The sequence below is a fragment of the Lagopus leucura genome, unplaced genomic scaffold, assembly GCF_019238085.1.
Source record: "Lagopus leucura isolate 7727_CA_CO unplaced genomic scaffold, USGS_WTPT01 Super-Scaffold_100159, whole genome shotgun sequence".
NCBI classification, from domain to species: Eukaryota; Metazoa; Chordata; class Aves; order Galliformes; family Phasianidae; genus Lagopus; species Lagopus leucura.
The window spans coordinates 29,995,655-30,016,304 of record NW_024962335.1 but is presented as its reverse complement, the minus strand read 5'-3'; the positions used below and the strand labels follow the sequence as shown (position 1 = coordinate 30,016,304).

Here is a 20,650-nt window from a genome sequence, read left to right as displayed (position 1 = left end):
GGGAGGAGGCCTGCACAGCCTAGGGCAGGGGTGCTGCGAAGCGTCCTGCTTTGCTGCCACCGGCGCACGTGAGCAGCTCTGCTGGGGCCGGCGGGGCACCGCCACACGCCGAGAAGCTCGCAGAGGCAGGTATTGAGATAAAAGGGAGAAAAATGCAGCGACACGCGATACATAAATACTTATTTCTTTCAGAAATGCGTATCCTTGCTCGGACTTTCACAAGCTGGTTGAGTGCCGGGCTGTGAACGAAAGGCGGGGGGGGGTCTCGCTGGGAGAAGTCGGCTGTGACAGTGGCTTTGAGCAATACGCTTAACGGTTTACAACCCTCGTACAGACTCTGTCTTACAAGATCGCTGTTGAGCTGAACAAAAACTAGCTAGATGTCCTGGCTGAGAAAGGCAGCTGCGCACCAAAGCAGGGAGAAGAGCGAGCAGCTGCTCATCTGGAATAACTGCGGTCTTCAGCTGGAGCAACTGCGGTGTGAAGCTCCGAGCCGTGCTCAGCGCTGTGTTCTTGCAGCAGACCGACGACTTCCTTCTGCGTTTTATCTGGAAGCCGGTTCAGAGCAAGCTGCCTAGAAAAAGCCAGTAAAACGGGTGACGGCGCCAAGCCGAGGTTACGACGCAAATTCACGAACGGGGTTGAAATAGCAACAAGACCGCTTTTAAGCTCCCAAAAGCTGAAAACAGCCACCACTACCGTTCCGAAAAGAGGCGTTTAATTTGCCTCCCGTCACACGGCTGTGAATCACCTCGGCAGCCAGAGGCACCGCCGGGGCTCCCTGCGTGAGAACAAAACGGCAGCGCCATTAAAGAAATAAACGAAAATTAGCTCGATGCTCACGCAGCTCAGCCTGGAGACCTCCCCCAGCTCTGCCCCCGCAGCCTGGGGAGGTGGATAAAGGGCGCTGAAGGGGCGGCCATCACCGTTACCCCCAGCCCCTTGGTGGGTGGGTGCGTGCGTGCGGGGGGAGCCGGCTGGGCGGGATCTGCGTAGCCTCAGGGTGTTACTCCTCCCGCAGGCTCCGCCCTCCTTCTCTTCTGCGTCTCGGTCCTCTCTCAGCTGCTTTCCCTTCCCTCTGCAGCGCCATGCGGTTCCCTCCCGGCGTTGTGCTGCTCCTGGGGTTGCTCGGGGCGCTGCGCGACGGCGGCGCCTCAGGTGAGTGCGGTGTCGGGGGGCTGCGGGTTGTAATGGGCGGTGCGGGCAGGTGCGTATCCCGCAGCCTTCCTGCGGTGTTTCCTTAGCGCAGGGCCGGCTTTGCAGCTCATTATCTAGCTTTGTAGCGCTGTTGTTTTAACCCCTGCGTGACTCTGCTGGACTACGCCCGTGCTGTTGCGGGGATGTAGTGCGGGCTGATGTAGATGGATGGTGTAGAGATATAAGAAGGGAGTGTAAGAACCTACATAAGAAAGGGAAAAGGGTTAACTGCCTCTTACGAGAGGTTCTGGCTTTCCAGCACTTCGCTGATCGCAGACCACAAACCATCCCTTTAAAATCAAGGGCCCAGGGACAGCCCTGAGAGCTTGGAATTCGGGTCCAGAAATGGGTTGTTGGCCGTACTGATGTAATCTGACTTTATTGAGCGTGGCCTTCTTTTTGTAGTTCCCTTGAGCTTGTGCCTAAGACTAAAGCGGGCCTCCGGAGATCAGTGCTCTGTAATGATCGTATCTTGTGAAGACTTAACAGATGCTTTACTTGTTAACGCTTTTCCTGCTCGCATGAAGTTTCCTCAGAGATAAGCAAGCAGCCTCTGATAGTAGGGCTGATATTAAGCCTCTTTCAGTTTTTGTTTTTTTTTTACTTTTAAACTAGGGTCTAATGAAGCTTATTTCTCCACAAGGAGATCTCTGCCCTTGGGGTATGTTGCAGAGCTTCAGGGCGCTATTTGGAATCGCTCTCAAGTGTGCAAGTCTTCCTTCCCTGTATCATGCCTATGTCTTAAGGTGCTTCGTGCGGGCACAGGAAACTTGGTGCTTGATAGCATCGAGTAAGTTTGAGAATGAAGTCTCAGATAAGCAGTATGTCTCCCAGACTCGATTTAAAATGGTGTTGTGGGTTTCTTGCTTGTTTTCTAACTGTATGTATAAACATAGGATTGAAGTGAGACAACAGCTGCTTTGTTTTGAAGGAGCCTGTTGCTGTATCTCTTTGCAGAACTAGGAGTGGGAGGGGAAGAACATCATTTTCCTCATGAAAAGTTAATGAGCTTTGTAATTTGTGTTCGAAGACCTAGCAGATTATTAGGCCCTTTAAACGAGGACACCTACTTAATGGTTCACTGATTTAAAATTGTCCTGTGGCTATTCAGCCCAGGTTTGTAGGGATGATTTCTGCTGTCACCTAGTACTGAAAGATCCCACTTCCTTTTTTAAGTGCATATCTGTCCGTGATAGGCTGTATTGCCATTCTGGGATTCTGATGGGCTGCACCTCTTTAAATTTACCTTTTATACTTAAGAAGCAATAGGCATTATGCTTAAAACATTTAAAGAGCTCCACCTTCCTGAAATAGGAGTGCAGTTTGCCTTGTTTGCTAATTCCAAACCAGTTTTTTCAGTAATGCAAAAACAAAAGTGAGTTTGTAGTGTAATTAGGTTTGAGCAGGGCCCTATGGTAAAGTTTTAGGTGGATCAAGACCATCCTTCAGTTAAGATACAGCTGTGCTAAAATCATGCAAAATACAAAGCAGTTGAATGATTGTTCCCCTCCAGCTTATCTGGATCTCCTTAGTCTGTGCTAGTTGTTTAGTCTATGCAGAGACAGATGGAAGTTCTCACAAGACTACTCTGATCTCTGGATGTATTAGGCAGCTGTTCACTTGCACCTCTGGGTAATAATGCCTCCTTCTTGTGCCTTGCCACAAGATGCAAGTGTTATTCTAATCAACAATACCAGCAATGTACCTGAAGCCAGAGCTTGCATATTTTGGCTGTAAATCACTGGATTAGTAAATGCGAGCAGCTGATACAAGTATTTTTCACTATCCTTTTTCAGGCTGTAGAAGACCTAATTAATTCTACAACTTGGTGGATGGTGTGGTCTTCTGGGGTGGGAATGCTGCAGCTGTGGTACTGCCTGCATTGAACATCAAACCATGAGCTGAATTTCAATCACATGAGTTTAAAGTGTAGGACCTTTCATAAATCTCCTTGTTGCTTTTGATAGGAGTGCTGTTATTTGGGGTTGTACTAATGTGGGAAGACTGAGGATTCGGATGTGCATTCATGTATGTATGGCCCTAAAAGGTCTGATATGACATGATAGTTTAATAAAGATAACAATGTGCTCAGTTTTCTCTGCTCAAAATATCCACATCTTACTGTTGATGTTCCTCCTGCGCTGAAGGGCTCTTCTTGCCTCTTAAAAACTCTTAAGGTAACTTAGTATATCTGTAAACTGGTTGGCACTGAAATTCGTCTTTCTCTTACTAGAGACAAGTATACTGACTGAGCACAGCCATGTAGGCGTAAAGGCTGTTTCTGTATATGCAGAGGTGGTTTCTTCAACTAGTTTCTTAGTTGGAATTGAATCATACAGTGCAACCAGGAGCCTTATGTCTTTAGCTATGGCAATGGAGGATGAAGTGTCTTAGCTATGGCAGTTGGGGTCAGAAGCGTGGCTGAAATACCAAATGAACTGAGGCCTTGCTGCTGAATCAGCAGAATAGAAACTGTTCAGGTTGGCTGTTGCTTGTTGGAGAGACTGCAGATCTTAGGGGAAGGATAATAATTGCCAAGGCTCTGAGAGCTGGGTACCTCAATTCTTAGAGTTAGGGCATCTTGGCATCTGTACTGAGCTCTGGGAGGCTGAGTTCCTTTGCTGTCCCTGCTGGCTTCACTTTTTATGTGGGAGAAGAAATGCAGTGTGGGATGATGGAGCAAATTTTTACATCTCTTCTCCTGTCTTAGTACTTGTGGTACCAGTATACTGAACAATGCAGTCTAAGCACTCCAACTTTGCTCTTTCTCACTTTCAAGAATACTGGCTTCCTATATGTTTTCACTTGACAACTTCTGTAATATCCGGGATTCTTCTCTCGTATCTTTTGTAAAACTATTCTGACGTACATTACCTTGAGATTTCTTCTTCCTGTAGAGAGGAGGATGTAGCTTGGTATTTACCAGGCATTTTGTGATCTTCACCGTTTGAAAAAAAGAAAGCAAGGGAGGGGAGGAAAAGAAACTGGGTTCTTTTGGGAAACTTGGGTCTTGTTGGTGAACTACTTGGCTTCTGATGATGTGATTGTGGTAGTCTCATTTGGTGTGCTGTGTTATGTGAGATCAAGGTTGCCAAAAGAAGCCTATTTACTGTGGCAACGCTGAGCTCCATCACGGATTACACTGAGTTCAGGCAATTTAATGACTGTCTGAAAAAATGATATTGATAGGCCTGCTGAACTGTGAGTAGATTGCTTGCCATGTTCCTGTCAGCTTAGGAGTGCCACCAATGTCTTCATCAAATGATGGAAATGGAGAAAGCAGGAATGTTGTAGGCATTGTAGTTTGGCAGTATAGCAGTTTTTCTTCCAACAAATGATTGAAGAGGTTCTGCTTCTCTGCAATGCTTGCAAACTCTCCTTAGTAATCTTTCCAGCCTGACTAGACATGCAGTTCTAGGAGCTTATAGACAACCATCTGAAAAATACTAGCCTCATGGATGTAGCCATTCCTGTTCTTAACTTTCATCTATGCTCTTCTGTCCAAACTTTGGCTTAAAATATGTCACATGCACTGTCTAAGAGCAGTTATGCAAACAGTAACATAAAGTAGAACACCATGCCTTAGTTTACCACACTAATTAAAATTGAGAGAGCACCTCTGACATTTAGAGTCTCATGATCTCGTTGAAGTAGTGGCTTATGCTTTGCTGACAAATCTGACCTTATATATGCAGAAGCCTCAGAGTGTAAGAACAGAGCGGAGGTGAGAAAACGAGAGCATTTGAGAGCAAAGCTGTTTTTCCTCTTGTTGTAGAGTATAGAGAAGGTGTACATGATTTCAGTTTTCCTTTTCTTAAAGTAACATTGTGAAGTTGAACATCCTGCAGTTCAGGAAGCCACTCCTAAAGTTCAGGGAAGCCTTCCTCTGTTCTGTACTGCCATTGCAGGTTTGAGTGCATAAAAAGTCAGCAGCGTGTTCAATACAATACTTTTCTCTAACATTCATATGTAATTGCATTTCTGGTTTAACTTCAGGTCTTAGGAGAACAGAGATTTTGTGGAAAGGACAAGTATATCAATGCTATGCAAGGGACTCTCAGAAATTGAAAATTACCCAAAATGCTTGGAAATTTTAACGTAAACTAAAGATTTGTTTCATGTTGTCAAAGCAGTCTTTCTCCTGGATGATTGTGGTGTCTGTATTTCAGCAAGGAGTTTGTTGGTGATCTGGTTTTGGTACTTTTGGGGTAAGCGTAGGACTGAAGTGAGGATTGAAACTAATAAGATGAAATGAGTTATCTTTTCTGATTTTCCTCAGCTGTGAGAAGAATGGAAGATGCATGAGGGTAGGTCACCTATTTTTGCATATCAGAAGGCCAAGAAACCTGCCAAATAGGGGATAATGAGGTGTGACAGGAGAGAACTAAAAGGGGTACAGAGTTCTATGTATGTAGTTTAGAATGAGAAGTCTCTTGTTTTAGAAAGGGAAACACCTGACCCATTGAGTGTGAATGAGATGATTGTTCTCCAATAAAAGCACAGTGTAACATGACAGTATCAAGCTTCCTACTAGGAGAGGCAACTTTGCAGAAGTAGTGTATTTGCTTTTAAGCTTGGTAAGTTTTAGGTCAGCTGAATTTGTGTTTGTGCCCACGCTGGGGAATTCTTAGGAAGCATCACAGTGCAGTGCTCAAAGGCATTGTTCAAACTACAAGCCTACAGTCTCTACTTTTTGATAAAAGGGAATCTCATGGCTTCTGTATATCTGCTTCTCTTCCCTCTCCTGAGACTTGTGTTTCCCAAGAGCACAGCATCAGGAGAAACCAGGCTTTCTTGCAGGACTTGAACAACAAGCCATAGCTGATTCTCAGAGGATCTTATACCCTGGGTCATGTGTTTCTATTTAAATTGACATGACAGCAGATGGTAGAGCTGTGTTCATCCTAGGAAAAAACAGTATTGATTGTATTGAAACTAGATACAGAATTTAGGAACAGCAGTCCTCAATTAAGAACAGTTTGTGAGCAAATCCCATGTGAAATAATGGAAAATGGTTAAGTATATGCATGTAAACAGCAAGTTTGCTATTGAAGACCTTGATGCAATTTCCATCACTGGGAAATTTGCTCAAGAAGTTTAGCAGATTTTGTGCTTGTTGGCTGACTAATGTGAGCTTACTGTCATCTATCTGGAGAAAAGCAAATAGTCCTCATATTTACTGAAGGGTACTTGCCCTTGGTTGCACTGGTTGGTCACCTGTAGCTGGTGCTTGCTGATGAGCTCAGCTGTACAGGAGGCTGGCAGGAAATCATGTCCAGAGAGGTTGTGGAGTCTCCTTCTGTGGAGATATCGAAGACCCAACTGGATGCCTACTTCTGTGACCTATTTTGTAGGGTACCTGCTTTGGCAAGGGGATTGGATTCAATCTCTTGAGGTCCCTTCCAACCCTTGTGATTCTGTGATGTTCCATATGCTTAGGTGAAAGCCAGGCTGCACAGTATTTTCCGAGGTGTATCCCTTCTTGTAGGCATAGCTTTGTGTACAGCAGCCTCTGGAGCCTGAGCTTATTGAGTGAAAGTAGCATGAAATATCTTGCTGTCTTCTCAGCAAATATTGGGCGAGCCCTGCTCCCAATCCCTCAATGACTGCTTCCCATGTGAATGAAAAACCAAGTGATTTTTTTCCTTTTTTTGGATTGCAGGTCTTCTTGAGCTCTCCTTGGGAAAATTCAGAAATGTGCTGCTTAATCAGACCAATCCAGTTGAAGCAGTCATCAGGAACATTGCAAGCAATGTGACGGTCATCATTTTTCAAGTACACGCACAGCAAAGTGATGTGGTGATATCTTTTGATAAGGTATGGGAAGAGTGTCATTTATGTTCTTGAGTACTACTTTTGTTTCCCTAAAGAGGAACTAGGAGTTGGCATCCTTACATGTAGGGTATAGAATTGAGGCTATGTAAGTACTACAAAAGAGCCATAAAGTTAACATGCTTTTAGGATTTCTGAAAATAGAATAATACTTTCTCATGTTCTTGTGTCATGATGACTATTTTAGAGGACTGAATAGCAATGGAATTTTGAAACTGGCTTAATTTTTTTTTTCAGTGCTCTTTGCTCTTGATGAGAGTGGTGCTTTTGATATGTGGCTGCTGACCAGTGTCCATCAATGTATCTCCTTAAAAACAGATTAATGACAGTTGCCAGATGCCTTGTTATGATCACTTCTTGATTTTTAGCTGTCTACAGGTCACGTTATTTGTATATAGTTACTGTAGGTATGGTGTCTCATTATCCCAACTGCCTCTCTGGAGTTGATTTTTGTTTAGTGGCATATGGAGAAATTATTTCACAGTTCTCCAGTGAAAGCTGCTACACCTAGCTGGCAATACAAGCATTCTTACTGCTATATGCTAGCCTCGTTTTTGTCCCATCATTACTGAGATGTAATCTAAAGTACTGATTTTGATGGTACTCTGAGGCAATTAGTGATATTTGAGCAGAATGTAAACTAACCTGGAGGTAGTAGGTGGCAGCATGACAGCAGCCATCCAGTTCCTCTGTTCCGTCAGTGTATTTCAAATGGGAATATATCGTGTGCCAAGGGCTATGCTGGGAAGCTTAGAAGGTGAATAACCTGTAACACAAGTCACCCAACTCAGTCATCTTTGTACTGTTTAAATACCCAGGATTCCAGAGTGGAGGCATTACTTCTATACTTATTCTGTCATTGATTACCAGCTGTAGAGCTTTCTGCTGTATCAGTTCAGACTGTACTTGCATGCATGGGGTTTACCAGGCCAAGGGTAGTGCCACATGAATATGCTTGTACTGCTTTTAGGGCTGGCCTGCCTCTGAAGGTATGAAATTGAGCCGAACCTAGGGCCTGCCAGGTGTAAAGTGTTTCATTATGGTGTTGCCTTGGATAGCTCTTGTGGACAAAAGGCATTTTCTGTATGAATATTTGACTACATGTCAAATCTTGGTTGTTACAGCTATGAGTGATGCAGTTGTTGCTGTCTGATCTTACCTCAAGGCTCTTGGTTCTGAAAGGAGTGGTGATGTTGAGGATTAGATCAGTGATTGTCTGGCGTGGCTCATGTTAAAGCCAGCTATTATAAAGTAGATTCCATTTTGGTGGAGATAGTGAGGTGTTTTGGTGTTCTTTTCCTCAGGATGCTCATCAGTTCCTTTACACCTTTTTGTAAGAGATATTCTAATCCCTTTATACCTTTAGTAATCATTCAGTAGCTATACACCTGTAGACTTAGCTAGTTATATCTCTCTGTGATTTGTTTTTCAATGTTACCTCTTCACTAGTCTCAGACTTTCAGGTTTCCTTTCTTTTGAGCCTGAACTGACCAATGTGTGGTGTTGAAGGCTACCTTTTTTTTTTTTTTTTCTTCCTTCCCCAGCTATCCTTTTTTTTTTTTTTTTTTTTCTTTGAGCTATTCCTAGCTAGCTGAATGCCTCATCTGTGGCAACTGGCACTGAATGTATGCCCTGCAGGTCTGTGGCAGGAATGTGACTCCTGTGCAATATGTCTACCTGTGGTAAAACATGATCACGATTAATTGTTTGTTTATATAATGTGTTTCTGTCTAGAATCCATCTACAAACAGCTCAGGAACTGGTGTGGACAGAGGACTCATTTCTATCCTTCGACCTCAACAGACTGTGTGTACGTGGTACCTTCGATCTCTGGATGCTAACCAGGTGCTAAGCACAGCTATCTCTATTCCCTATATGGAGAAAGGTATGTTGCCCTTTTTTTTTTTTTTTTTTTGGTTAATGGGCACCAGCTCTGCTTACTATTAGCAAATTGTGGAATGAAGTGTTGCTTTTTCAGAAGTGGTGATCTTGTATGGTACAAGCAGATGGTGGAGATGGCGCAAGCCCTTTGGGGCAGCCAAAGTTTGTTTTTATTACTGAATTATGATTTGTGTGTGAGATATATTGTGTGTTCTTGTCATGACTTCAGCCTCTGAGTAGAAAAATGCTGTGCATGTGTATTAGGATTTGTTTTAGTGACTGCAGTGACATTACTTGTATTGTCTGTAGGACTAGAGCCTAACAATGTTGGGTACTCAGCATCAGACTATGCCTTCAAGTGCATGCATTGCTGAGGTCATAAACTTTTCTTCGTATTGTGTAAGAAAGAAATAAGAACTACTACAGCTATTTTGTTTTGTTTTCTAGATCCTATACCTGGAGGCTGCAATCTAGAATTTGACTTGGAAGTGGATCCCAACATTTATCTAGACTACACACTGGTTGATGTTCGCATCAAGTTTGCCCCTGCGAATTTGGGATATATGAGGTGTGTAGTTAAAAAATAAATAAAGATGGGTGGGGGCTTTAGTGCTCTGATTAGACCCTATATTGGTGTTTCCTTTCTCTATATTTGACTAGGGTGATAATACAAGGTTTAATGGAAACTTTGAGCATCTAACTACTGGTAGGAATATTGTTTGCTGCAACTTGTAATCTAAGAAGTAAGTGATGAAGAGAAAGGGGGGAAAAGGTGCTGTAAGAAATGGAAGTTACATCCTGTGGGAGATTATGCATATGAGGGTTTTGTGTCAAGCATGTTGCTGACCTCTTTGTAATTGCAGAGGGGCAAACCCACCATCCTGTGATTCAGGGACTGGTCAGAACTCCAGATGGCGGCTGCGCTATGATGTCTACCAGTATTTCTTACCAGAGAACAATCTTTCTGAGATGGTGCTCATGAGTCACATACGCAAGATGTCTGAGGTGCAAAGTATCAAAGCTAATGGTGTTAAAGTAAGTGTGAAGCGTCAGTCTATGAGGCACTTGGCAGTGCACTGTGTGAAATTCTTTTTTCTTCCCTGTTCTTCTCTTCCTTGAGTTGAACTGGACTAGAAACTGACCCCAGTTTGGAGTGACATGAAGAGAGCAGGTATGGTAGAACAAACAATTCTGGCATGTTTACCTACTCCCAGCAAAGAGATTGGAAGGGACGGAGGGTGAGAATGTCAGTGGCCATGACATATTTGGCCTTGCTAGGGAGTAGAACAGCAGCCTCCCTGCTTCAGAGGGCAGCTAGAAGACTGATAGAAAAAATTGGACTATGCCCTCGAACGGGGAGGAACAAAACATGGGTAGAAAAACCTAATGTACCGTCAGAAAGCACTGCTTTGTGTTGGGGGAAGTGGAGTCAATCCTGTGAGCCTTTAACATTTCAATTAGTAGTATAGAGAGGGTTCAGAATAGCAGAGCTCCAGTTTCAGTTCTTGTTGGTCTTCCTTGAGCTGCTGAGTATTACTTTAGCTGTGTACATTGCCATGGCATTAGAAATAGTGACAAGCAGGTCTCTGCAGTTAAAAATATTGTTTACTGTTCCAGATGCTTACAGTGACAAGTGATGATAAGACAGATGTATACTTTTCCTCACTCCCTGGGCAAGGTGTGATCTACAATGTCATAGTATGGGATCCTCTTTGGAATACTTCTGCTGCATACATACCTGTGCACACATACGCCTGCAGCTTTGCTGACCTAGTGGATAACTGCTCTTCTCTTAGTAAGTTGGGACATGTTGGAGTACAATTCAAGCTTGTGCTTCAATGTGCTGAGTGGTGGGGTGTTGTTTTCTTTTCTTTTTTTTTTTTTTTGAGAGCTTTTTACATGTGTAGATATATACTTGATGTATTTTTGTTACTTTGAATTTACTTCTTCATTGAGTAGAAATTCTAGAATTATAAGAATTAGTCTATGAAGAGCTATTAGTGATTGATGGTCTCCCTCCAGCTTTTTCCATTTGAACTGGATACATAGATTTTAAATTACTTTGTGGGTGATGTATGTGAAAGTAAGCTGATAAAACATGGTCTGGATTAGAGTCCATCTCTAATTCTTGAATTGTGCTGGTGCTAATAGCAATCAGTAACTTTCAAATATTTTGAAATGGGATAGTGACCTAAAAACAAGTATGACTATAATGCCAGCAATAGAAATCTGATTACAAAGTCTTACTACTTTCTATGCGGTTATGTAATTATAGAATTTAAGTGCAAGAAGAGCAAACTGAAGGAACAAAAATAATGGATAGAATATGGTTCATAAAGCAAGATTTGTCCTCATTTACTTAATCATTACTCGGGTGACTTGTCAAATTCAATGTCTTGTGACCTTGTGACCAGACATCTGGGCATAAAAATCTTTAATTCAGAAAACTAGAGAAATATAGCCTAAATATTAGTAAGAATTATTTCTAGGAGACAGAGATGAGCTGTACTAGGGTGGTGATGGTCCTGTCTGTTGCATGAAAAGTATATTTATTGTAGATAAAGATAAAAGCTGCAAAGATAAAGACCAACTGCTATAGTACTGACTATTTAAAAGCTGAGTAGAGAATTTTCAGATAACGCTGTAATAGTGGTTCTGCAGACAACAAGTTATGGCTGCATGACTAATGCTTATGGAAACTTCAGTCTCTTGAGTAAGTGGAAGCTTTTGACTGCAGCTTAGACCAGAGCTACTTAAATATTCTGTTGGAGTTCCTAAAGATATTTGTTAGGTTAGGTGCTGCAGATTCCTTCTCACTGTGAGTCTGAAGGAGCAGCAGTTATGTTGTTGGCAGACTAAGTGATGACAAGCTGTCATTTGTTAGTGTCACTGTTGGGATTACTAGAAGAGAATGCTCTAGTAACCCTTTCTTTCTCCTTGTAGGCAAACTCTCTACCAAAATATTCTTCACTGCTCTTGCTGTTCTTGGTCTCTTCACTTGCTTTTTTGGACACAGATTCTGGAAAACAGGTATGGAGTGGTTTTTCTTCTCATAACTCTGTTTGGAATTTCGTAAGTGTAACTTGCTGTGACTTGCTAAGAATCACCTATTAGCAATTACATGTCAATTAGATCCACAGTTTTGCTTTAACAGGGTCAGATCTCCTGAGCTCAAAACAAGAAGTTTCTGGTATTCCAAGAACAGGAACCCAGAACCAGGGTGCATGCTGGGGGGCATAAATATAAGTGTGCAATTGTTAGCTTATTTGAAGTACTTTAGAACTGCCCTTTCCAGAACAAAGTGTTGGCTGCCTCCTTGTGCTTAACAGCTAATGAGCTGAGATCTCCCTTCCTAGTTGTAAAACAGAGGGACCTGAAGATGTACTGAAGTAGACTTAGTATCACATGATATATCATATTAATCCCTTTTCTCTTATCTCTAGACTTATTCTTCATGGGATTCGTAATCACAGGATTCTTTTTCTTTGTATTCATCACTAGGGTAACTGGCCTTGGTTATGATGGTGAGTACATGTCAGGATATCCTGTCCTCTTCCCAAAACATTATTGCTCTGTATCTCTTAAGTTGTGCTTGCAGCTGGCTAGCCTTGGGAAAGATTAAAAACAAAGAAGTGTAGTATGTGAGTACTTGACCTGAGCTCTCATTACCCTAAGAGCTGAATACACAGCAGAGTAGTTACTGTTTTCAACCTTAAACAATGAAGTGGAAATTAATAGTTGCAACTATGGAAGACAAATTTGCATATCTATCCAAGGGAGGTGTAGATTTAGAGACTGACTGGAATTTGCAGTCTGCTTCCTTCCTGTCTCTTCTGTAATGGGTAAACCTCAGATTCAGATCAGTGCGGATTCTAAGTGCAAAATGGAATAAGGAGTTGCAACCTGTCTGTTGGACTGGCAAGAATTGGTTCCTTTGTCTTTATTACATCCTATCTCATATAGATGCTTTTCTGAAAATGCAGTATCTGTTGTAACATAATTTCTCTGAGAACTCAAAGCTGAGTAGAGAATTTTCAGATAACGCTGTAATAGTGGTACTGCAAACTCTTGTACATAGTAGCAACACCTTCGTTACAATCCTATGTCACCCTTTCAGTAGCATACTCTCAGTTACTGAGTGGAGTTGGTGAAATGCATGAAGCACAAATATGGGCTTTTTTCAGAAAGTTTTTCAGAAGGCTTTCATTAGGTAATGGTCAAGCATGCAGGCAAAACTGTTGAATATGTTATTGCAAAAACTGAATTTTTCAGAATGCTGCTACAGTTCTTAGTTTAGAATTTCCTATTTTATTTTTCAGTGCGTCTTATTTTGACAGCAGTAGCTGGGATTACTGGAGGGATTCTTCTGGTTGCAAGCTGGTGGAGACTTGGCTCTGTGCTACTCTGTATGTTGATTATTGGACTTGTGCTGGGATTTCTCTTCTCATCAATGGTCGTCTTTACCCCGCTAGGTATGTACTGAAATATTCTGCTGTGAAGTGACTATTGAGTGATGCTTCCCTTCTATATTTCAAGACTCCAAGGCTCTAAAACAAATGCCCCTATCTGGTGTATCTTAGTGTGATTTTTTTTTTTTTTTTTTTCTTTTTTTTCCCTTTCTGGTTTTGGAAGCATTAGAGATGTCCCTGAAGCTTTCTTTCAGGTGTGCTGCAATTAAAGCTACTTGGGGAATCAGCACTGGTGGGAAAAGGAAACTGCTTATTCTTCCTACCCGAGCAGCTTGCATTTCAGTAATCTAATACCATCTCTGCTCCAGGCAGGCATTTGCTGTCTGTCTTGTTCTCTGATTCAGAGCAAGTTACAGTCGAAAATCTGTGGTCTGACTCTGAGGCTTCAGGCATGAAGGCATCATGGATTAAGAGGAGCTGTTGTTATTACCTTTTATCGCACTGCAGTGCAATGCTGTGGCAGCACTTTACTGTAAGACTCAAAGTTGTATTTGCAGCTGAACTGACATCACAGGTGTTTTTAGAACTATTTCCTTAAGAGGAAAAATGGGCAAAGCAAGAAAGGCTTCTGAGCTGAAATCCCTCAGGAACATCGAGGCATCAGCTGCACTACTTTCTTTGCTGTACCTTTAAATCTCATAAATGCATTCCTTTCTGGCTTTCCTACTTAAGATCTCCTGGTGGGGCAGTTTTTCCTTTCAAAGATTGTCTGCTTTACTCAGTGATTGTGTAATAATCCATGCATTCCCTGGTTGCTCTTTACAAGACTAAAATAGTGAGAGTCAGCTAGTCCCCTGTTTAGCTGGCAGGCCTTTGAAAGCAGGGGAAGCAAAGTATCATTTAATCAAGTAACTTAATTATTCTTTCTAAAGCCAAAAGAGCTTCTTGCCATACATTGCAGTGGCTGCACTTGTACCAGATCCCTATAATAAAACCTATGTTGATACAGGGGTTTATAAACTGTAAAAGTGTATAGGCAATAAAATGGTTTCTTAGTAGATAGAACTACTCTGCTTTTCACTTTTATCAGATGAGTAATGTATACATCAAGCAAGTTTTTCAGTGAAGACCAAGATCTGTTTCCCAGTTTAGGACCTGTGCTAAACTGGAACAATCCTTCTGTTCTGACTAACAGTGCACTTAAATTAGCATTTGAGCTCAAAAGTTAACCTTTTCCATGTTATACTCCAGATATTTCTAAAATTTCTGAATGTACAGAATCTTTAGAGAAAAGCTTACCACTACAAGCACTTAGGGGGAGAAAAAGTGATTGTCTTACTAATGCTAGAAAGTTACTTGTGGAATTATGGTGCCTTTGCAGGAGACTACAGGGTGTTCCGTGATGATGTTGTGTTCTGGGTGACCTTTTCTTCTGTAGCCTTGATGATTCCAGTGCTTTTTGTTGGCTGTCCAAGAATTGTAAGTAATGTGTTCTTCCTCCCTGGGAGGAGGGGAAAAAGGGTTTCAGACCATTATCCAAAATGCAGCTCCGTGGGATGTGTAGAAGATCGAACACAGCTTCAGCGCAGGATCAGCTCTAAGGAGTTCCTGTTCGCTGCTACTTGTACTAAATGGTTCATAAGCAAAGCAATGATCTTTTTGCAGCTTTGTACACAATGACCAGCAACACTTTTATTGGCCTACCTATGCTGTCTGAATAGGATGCCTGGGTAACAGGGTGTAGGGTGCCAAATTCTTTTGGTAGAACTGATAAAATTTTGCATTGAAAAGGTGGGAGAGTACAGTGTTGGTCAGTTTCCTCAAGTTCTGTTTTTCTTCCCCCTTTCAGCTGAACATATTGGCCTGTGGAATAGTAGGCTCTTACTCAGTGGTCCTGGCTATCGCATGTTATGTCTACACAAGTCTTGCTTACATTGCCTTAGACTTGCTCAGAAGGCTCCTCAATGATTACTTCAGCAGAGCTTACACCAATGTGCCTTTTCAAACAAATGGTGAGTGCTGTTTTTTCACTTCCTTTAAAAGAAAAAGTTGGAAATATTTACTTGAAAACTGCACCGTTGCCTTTGTAAACAGTAAATGTTGAGGGGCTTGAAAGATAACATAAGTATGGTGTGAGATTTTAACACCCAAATGGTGAATTCCAGTCCTCCAAAATTAACACTGAGCTGTCTCACATATGAACCTTCCAGCAGATGTTGCATAACAAGGCACTTACCTGAGGTGCTTTTCAGGCTTGGACTGCTATGTTTGCAGAGTGGCAGTCAAAGGGACAGTGACTGAATGTGCTTGTTCTTTTCTAATCAAGCCTTTGCTTGATTATTCTTTCTGCCCATAAGGATGCAGAGGCAATACGTCATTCCTTCCTGTTTCCAAACTTGCCAGTGTTTGTGCTTGTGAGTCATAAAATGGTGTGGGTTGGAAAGGACCTTAAAAGTCATCTAGTTGTGATCTCTCTGCTGTTAGTAGACCAGGTTGCCCAAAGCCCCTTCCATCCTAATCTTGAACATGTGCATGGACTTCACACTTCCTTTCAAGTTTTGTGGGAATCAGTGTTTTTTCTTTTTTCTTTTTCTTTTAGACTTTATTGTCCTGGCAGTGTGGATAATGCTAGCCCTCAGTGGAGTCGCTGTGCAGCTTCGCCGAGAGAGAAGTGAAGTGCCCTTCCCACCACACCCTTACCTCACCTGGAAACGGGAAAGGGAGCGCAGAAGCACAAATGTCTTAGACCCCAGCCATCATATTCCTCCCCTGAGAGAGAGGATCCACAGCAAGCTGCTACAGATTAAAGAGCTTTTTCATAAAGAGCAGCCAGCTGGGGAAAGAACTCCACTGCTTCTGTAACCAGCTCAATAACTGGTGGGAACAGAGAGGAAGAATCTAAGAATGGCAAGATAAGTTATCACCAGCAAACCAGCCAGTGGTGCAGGCTTCTACCACTGTCAACTTGTCTTGTGTAATAAGAGGAGGCTGTTTTATTTCAACTTGAAGGAAAAATTATCTGTCCTGTCCACTACATGCTGTTTTGTGACATTCCTTAATGGCCCGCTCAGACTGCTGTAACAAGCATATGTCTGGCTGCAGAGATCTCATATTGAGGATCAAGTACAGGTATTTGTCTTGTAGTGAGCTAGTTTGATGTTCAGGTGTGTGAAGTATGAAACAGTCCTTAGAAAGCAAGATGTACAACACTGGATCTTCCCTCACAGTGTGAAAATTGCTGCCAAAATACTGCCTGACTTGCTCTCAGAGGTGAGCAGTCTGCTATCTTGCAAGGGAAGAAAGACAAGGGTCATACACAGAAGGAGTTCTTTTAAGAGGAACTGGAGTATCATCTTCTAATAGGTACAAAATGTGTGGCTGCAGACACAGTTGCATCTGAGAAGTATTAGTGAACCTTGCAAGCCTAAATTAAGTGACTTGAATTTAAACTGCACTGAATTAACTGTTGTGAGCACACTGGGGCTCAGGAAGTTGAGCTGATCTGAGACAAGACTTTCTCCCTCTTTTGCTTGGTTCTGTAGCAGGCTGGTCATCTGGTATTTGTACAGAGATGACTGCTAAGAGAACACAAGTGGCTTGCCTCCTTGTTTGCTTTCTGAATGGCCTGGGACTTGCTTTGTCTCTGGCATCATCTTTTTTGAAGAGGTACTGCCAAAGACAGTAACTGGAATAAGCACTTTATAGCCAATGTCAAGTCTTTCCTGGAATTAGTTGGAACACTAACTGTTGTGGTTGGTTTTTTTCTTCTTTAATCAATCAATAGGTCTTTTAATTTTTCTCTCTACTGGTGAGAACAGCATACTGTGGGCAAAATACTGACCAAGATCCTTGCTGACTCAATATGTTCCTTAACAATTTTGATTGCATTTGCCCAAAGTAGAATGCAGTGTAAAACAGATAAAGGACCACTCTTGTGTTCAGTGGGAAATTGCATCCTTTTTTGGTGGCTTTATTCTCTTCCTTAAATAAAACAAGCAGCAATTATCAAAATGCAGACTGGAGCATTGTGGGTTTGGCTCAAATTAATGCATTGACCTGAGGCTGTCCTTGGGTTCTACTGCCCACCCCCTGCCCAGTCCTGGTCTGTATCCTCAGTGTTTACATTGTGGTCTGTCTTATATTAAATAGCAGTGAAAGTAATGCATTACATTGATTCTTGATACAGGTTTTGGTGGCTCTTTATGACTTTTTTTTTAAACTTTAATTTCTCCTTGCTATCTTTATGCCTTTAGTGTGGGCAGTGGAGTACATAGTCCTTACTGTCTGGAGGTGAATGGCTGTTCTGCTTCTTGAATGGAGCCACTGCTAGTGAATAACCTGCTGGTAAAACTTCAGTTCTCAGCCACTACTTTAAGTTCTTGGCAGTAAGTGTGTCAGGCAGCTCTCTAAGGAAGGTGGCAATACTACTGTGAGAACTTAGTTGAAAGCTGAAACATCCTAGCAGGAGAAAGGAATCAACGACTTCAAAGTAACTCAATTTTACAGCCACTACTCAGCTTTTAAGGAGTGAAAATTGTAGCATGGTACAGCCTCTGAGGTGATGTGATGTTTAGAGACAAATCCCACGAGTGCTTTGAGCTGGTACATTTTCCTCAAACATCTGAGCAAGGCTGAAATCCTACAGTTAAGGTCTTGCTTCACTCTGTTCTGTGTGGCAGATGGGGGTAAATGAGGAGCTCTTCCTTGGTCCATGATGGACTGATGTTCACTGTCTGCCCTTACTGCACTGATACTGAGCTTTTCTTTGTATATTTGACTAAATAGCAAACACTTATTTGGTATACAAATGCTCTTAAACATGTTTACCTTGTTGTTTTTTTTTTAAACTGTTGTGACTAGCATTCTGAAGAAACAAGTTGAACTCTAATTTTCTATATCTTTTTATAATAAAGACATCTTTTGAAATAATATTGTAACTGAAGGGATGTCGTCATGCTGAATTCAGTGTCACTTTTACAGTCATAAATGCTGAAGCAAGTTGTGCGGTTGGTTGTTCTGAAATGTTAGGCCCTCAAGGGATGTGGTAGGAGAAGCCCAGCTGACCTGTCATAAGGACTGACTGCAGTCACAGTGACACCCTGAGGTCCAGACTGAGACCAGCCACATTTCCTGTGAATGCAGGACTGAAGAGGTGGACAAAGTTCTAAAGGACAAAAGACAGTGTGTTAAGCTCTTGACTGAAAACAAGTCTGCTAGATCCTGTAGGAAGGCTGGAGCAGAACTTGGCTTGGAACTCTTCTGAGATGCTCAACTGGAGATGGTGTGTTTTTTCCAATTAAAGACTGTGTGTGGCTTATTTTCATGTTCCATAAGCCATAGTGCTTAATAGTGACCGTTGTAAGAATGTACTAACTGATTCACTGGAGTATTGGGGGGGGGAGTGGCAGGCATTTTTTAAGGCTCTTGCGTACCATTTGTGGCAGCTGCAAAAGAGATTGAGTTCCAGCTTGCTATGCCTTTCTGTACCATACAAGTACAGAAAACTACTCACTGCAGCATCTCTCACTGGAAGCACTTATGCAGTTAGCCCAGCTCAGCACTTACCTTGCAGTTGTGCTTGCTTAAACTGATGCTATTTAATGCTTCTTGGGAAGCTCTTGGTGCTGATACCTCTATAAAAGCAGTGTATTGATTGTAAGCTGGAGCCTCCTGGATTATAATGAACTGCCTCTCTCTACCTTAGAGAACCCACCTGCTGTTACTGCTCTGATGCACTTCAACAGTTCTCACTTCACAGTAACAGTGCTGCAATGATTACATCATGGTGTTTGTCCTTGTTGCTCCTACAGCTTTTCTAGGACTGAAGCACATGCGGAACTGTCTTAAAGCTAAAGGAGAGAGAACAATATAGGTTGCATCACCATCCCTGCATTGTATCCTATGTAAGCAGCTTCCCTCACTGGGAAGAATGGTGAACATGTATCTTCCAATCTAGTGGTGTGTGCTGCTATTGCTTAGTAAGAAGAAAATGTGCTGGTTACTGTTGTTACATCCTTTCAAACAGGTGTTAGAAATATGTTAGACATAGCAGATTATAAAGCACCTGAAACTCTTCTAAGGATGTAGCTGTTAGTTGTGGTGTAAACCCTACGACAGAGATTTCTGAGAAACATCAGCCTTGGTTAATGTTTTGACCTCTGCGGGCAAGAGGCTTGTTATTATTCTCAGTTAGAAGCTACGAGCTGGATGTGATTGACAGGTAGGTGGCAGTCTTGAAACTGCTCACACTCCCAACAGAGCTTAGTTGGGAAGCTTTGCCATCCCCACTGTTGTCAGGTAGCATGGGTTTGGGTAGGACAAAAGCAGCATTTCATGAACTGCTTGTTTATCAGTGCTGTGGAACATAGATAGCAGACTCCTGCTTGGGTGTATAAGAGATTGCACTCTGCCACATGCTGGGAGAAGACAACTCCAGACAACTCCAGAACAGCACTAACTTGGCTCACTCTGGGTGAGATGAAGCTGTGTACAACTTACCTACCTGCTGCAGTGCTGGGTTCTCACGTCTGACTTGTCAAAAGAAAAATAATAACAAAACCTGCTTTGTCCAATTGTTCCAGGTTGCCCATGCTCTCGTCTGGTAATGCCAATCATCTAATGTGCTCACAAAAGAGCTGGATTAATTTATCCTAAAAGCCCTGGGGAAAGCAAGTCATGTCTAGGAAGTGCTGAAGCCCAGATAGCACACATCGTAGGAAGCAGCTGCCAAGTGCCTAGACGGTCATTTGAGGAGCTGTATGTAATTAATTTAAAAATTGTCTGCTGTATTCCTGAGCATATGCTCAGAGAATGGAGGGCACCAATCAAAATCATCCTGCATTTGTTGGTGTTGGAAGTTCAAACTTGCAACTGAATCTTCAAAAATACACCTAGTGGTGTTTCTCTGGTACAGGAGCCCTCAAACGTTTCCAGGGCTCAGGTCTCAGTGATGGGAAGATGCTTGTTTTGCCTTTCTAAAAAGAATGGTAGAATGAATCCCTAAGGCGATGTGAATGTACTGTGGTTGTGGTTCTGCTCATTTCCCTTATTGGCCATTTTCTCCAGCTTAACTCTGAGAAATGTTAATGTGTATTTCTCAAGACTGAAACTATAATACGTTTCTCCTTGTCACTCTAAGGCAGTTACAGTTGTTTTCTTTTTCTAGATGTCAGTTGAGTTTTCCTTGGCTATGGTAACTAATGGTGGTTTCTTATACAAAGGTATGGCCATACTGCCTGCTGCCAGGCTCTGATACTGCAAGTGTTCAGGCACTTGGCACCCTCTGGACACCTAGCGATGAACCCATTTCAAATCTAGAAATTCTTCCTTTA

At 42.3% G+C, this 20,650-nt stretch overlaps 1 protein-coding gene across 3 annotated transcripts; it reads left to right on the top strand.

Moving 5' to 3' along the window:
* Positions 1-24: 24 nt before the first annotated feature.
* Positions 25-18,256, top strand: TM7SF3 (transmembrane 7 superfamily member 3). 3 transcript variants are annotated; one of them, XM_042890273.1, is made up of 13 exons: positions 25-129; positions 1,085-1,158; positions 6,860-7,014; positions 8,764-8,914; positions 9,358-9,478; positions 9,774-9,945; positions 10,528-10,705; positions 11,854-11,940; positions 12,354-12,434; positions 13,230-13,382; positions 14,701-14,798; positions 15,169-15,331; positions 15,919-18,256. In XM_042890273.1, the coding sequence occupies exons 2-13, from the start codon at positions 1,089-1,091 to the stop codon at positions 16,179-16,181; spliced, it is 1,692 nt and encodes a 563-aa protein (XP_042746207.1). In that variant the 5' UTR covers positions 25-129; positions 1,085-1,088; the 3' UTR covers positions 16,182-18,256. The 3 variants fall into 3 exon arrangements, with proteins under 3 accessions (XP_042746207.1, XP_042746209.1, XP_042746208.1); XM_042890275.1 differs by having other exon boundaries at positions 33-125; XM_042890274.1 differs by having other exon boundaries at positions 33-129; positions 1,022-1,158.
* The last annotated feature ends 2,394 nt before the right edge of the window (positions 18,257-20,650 follow it).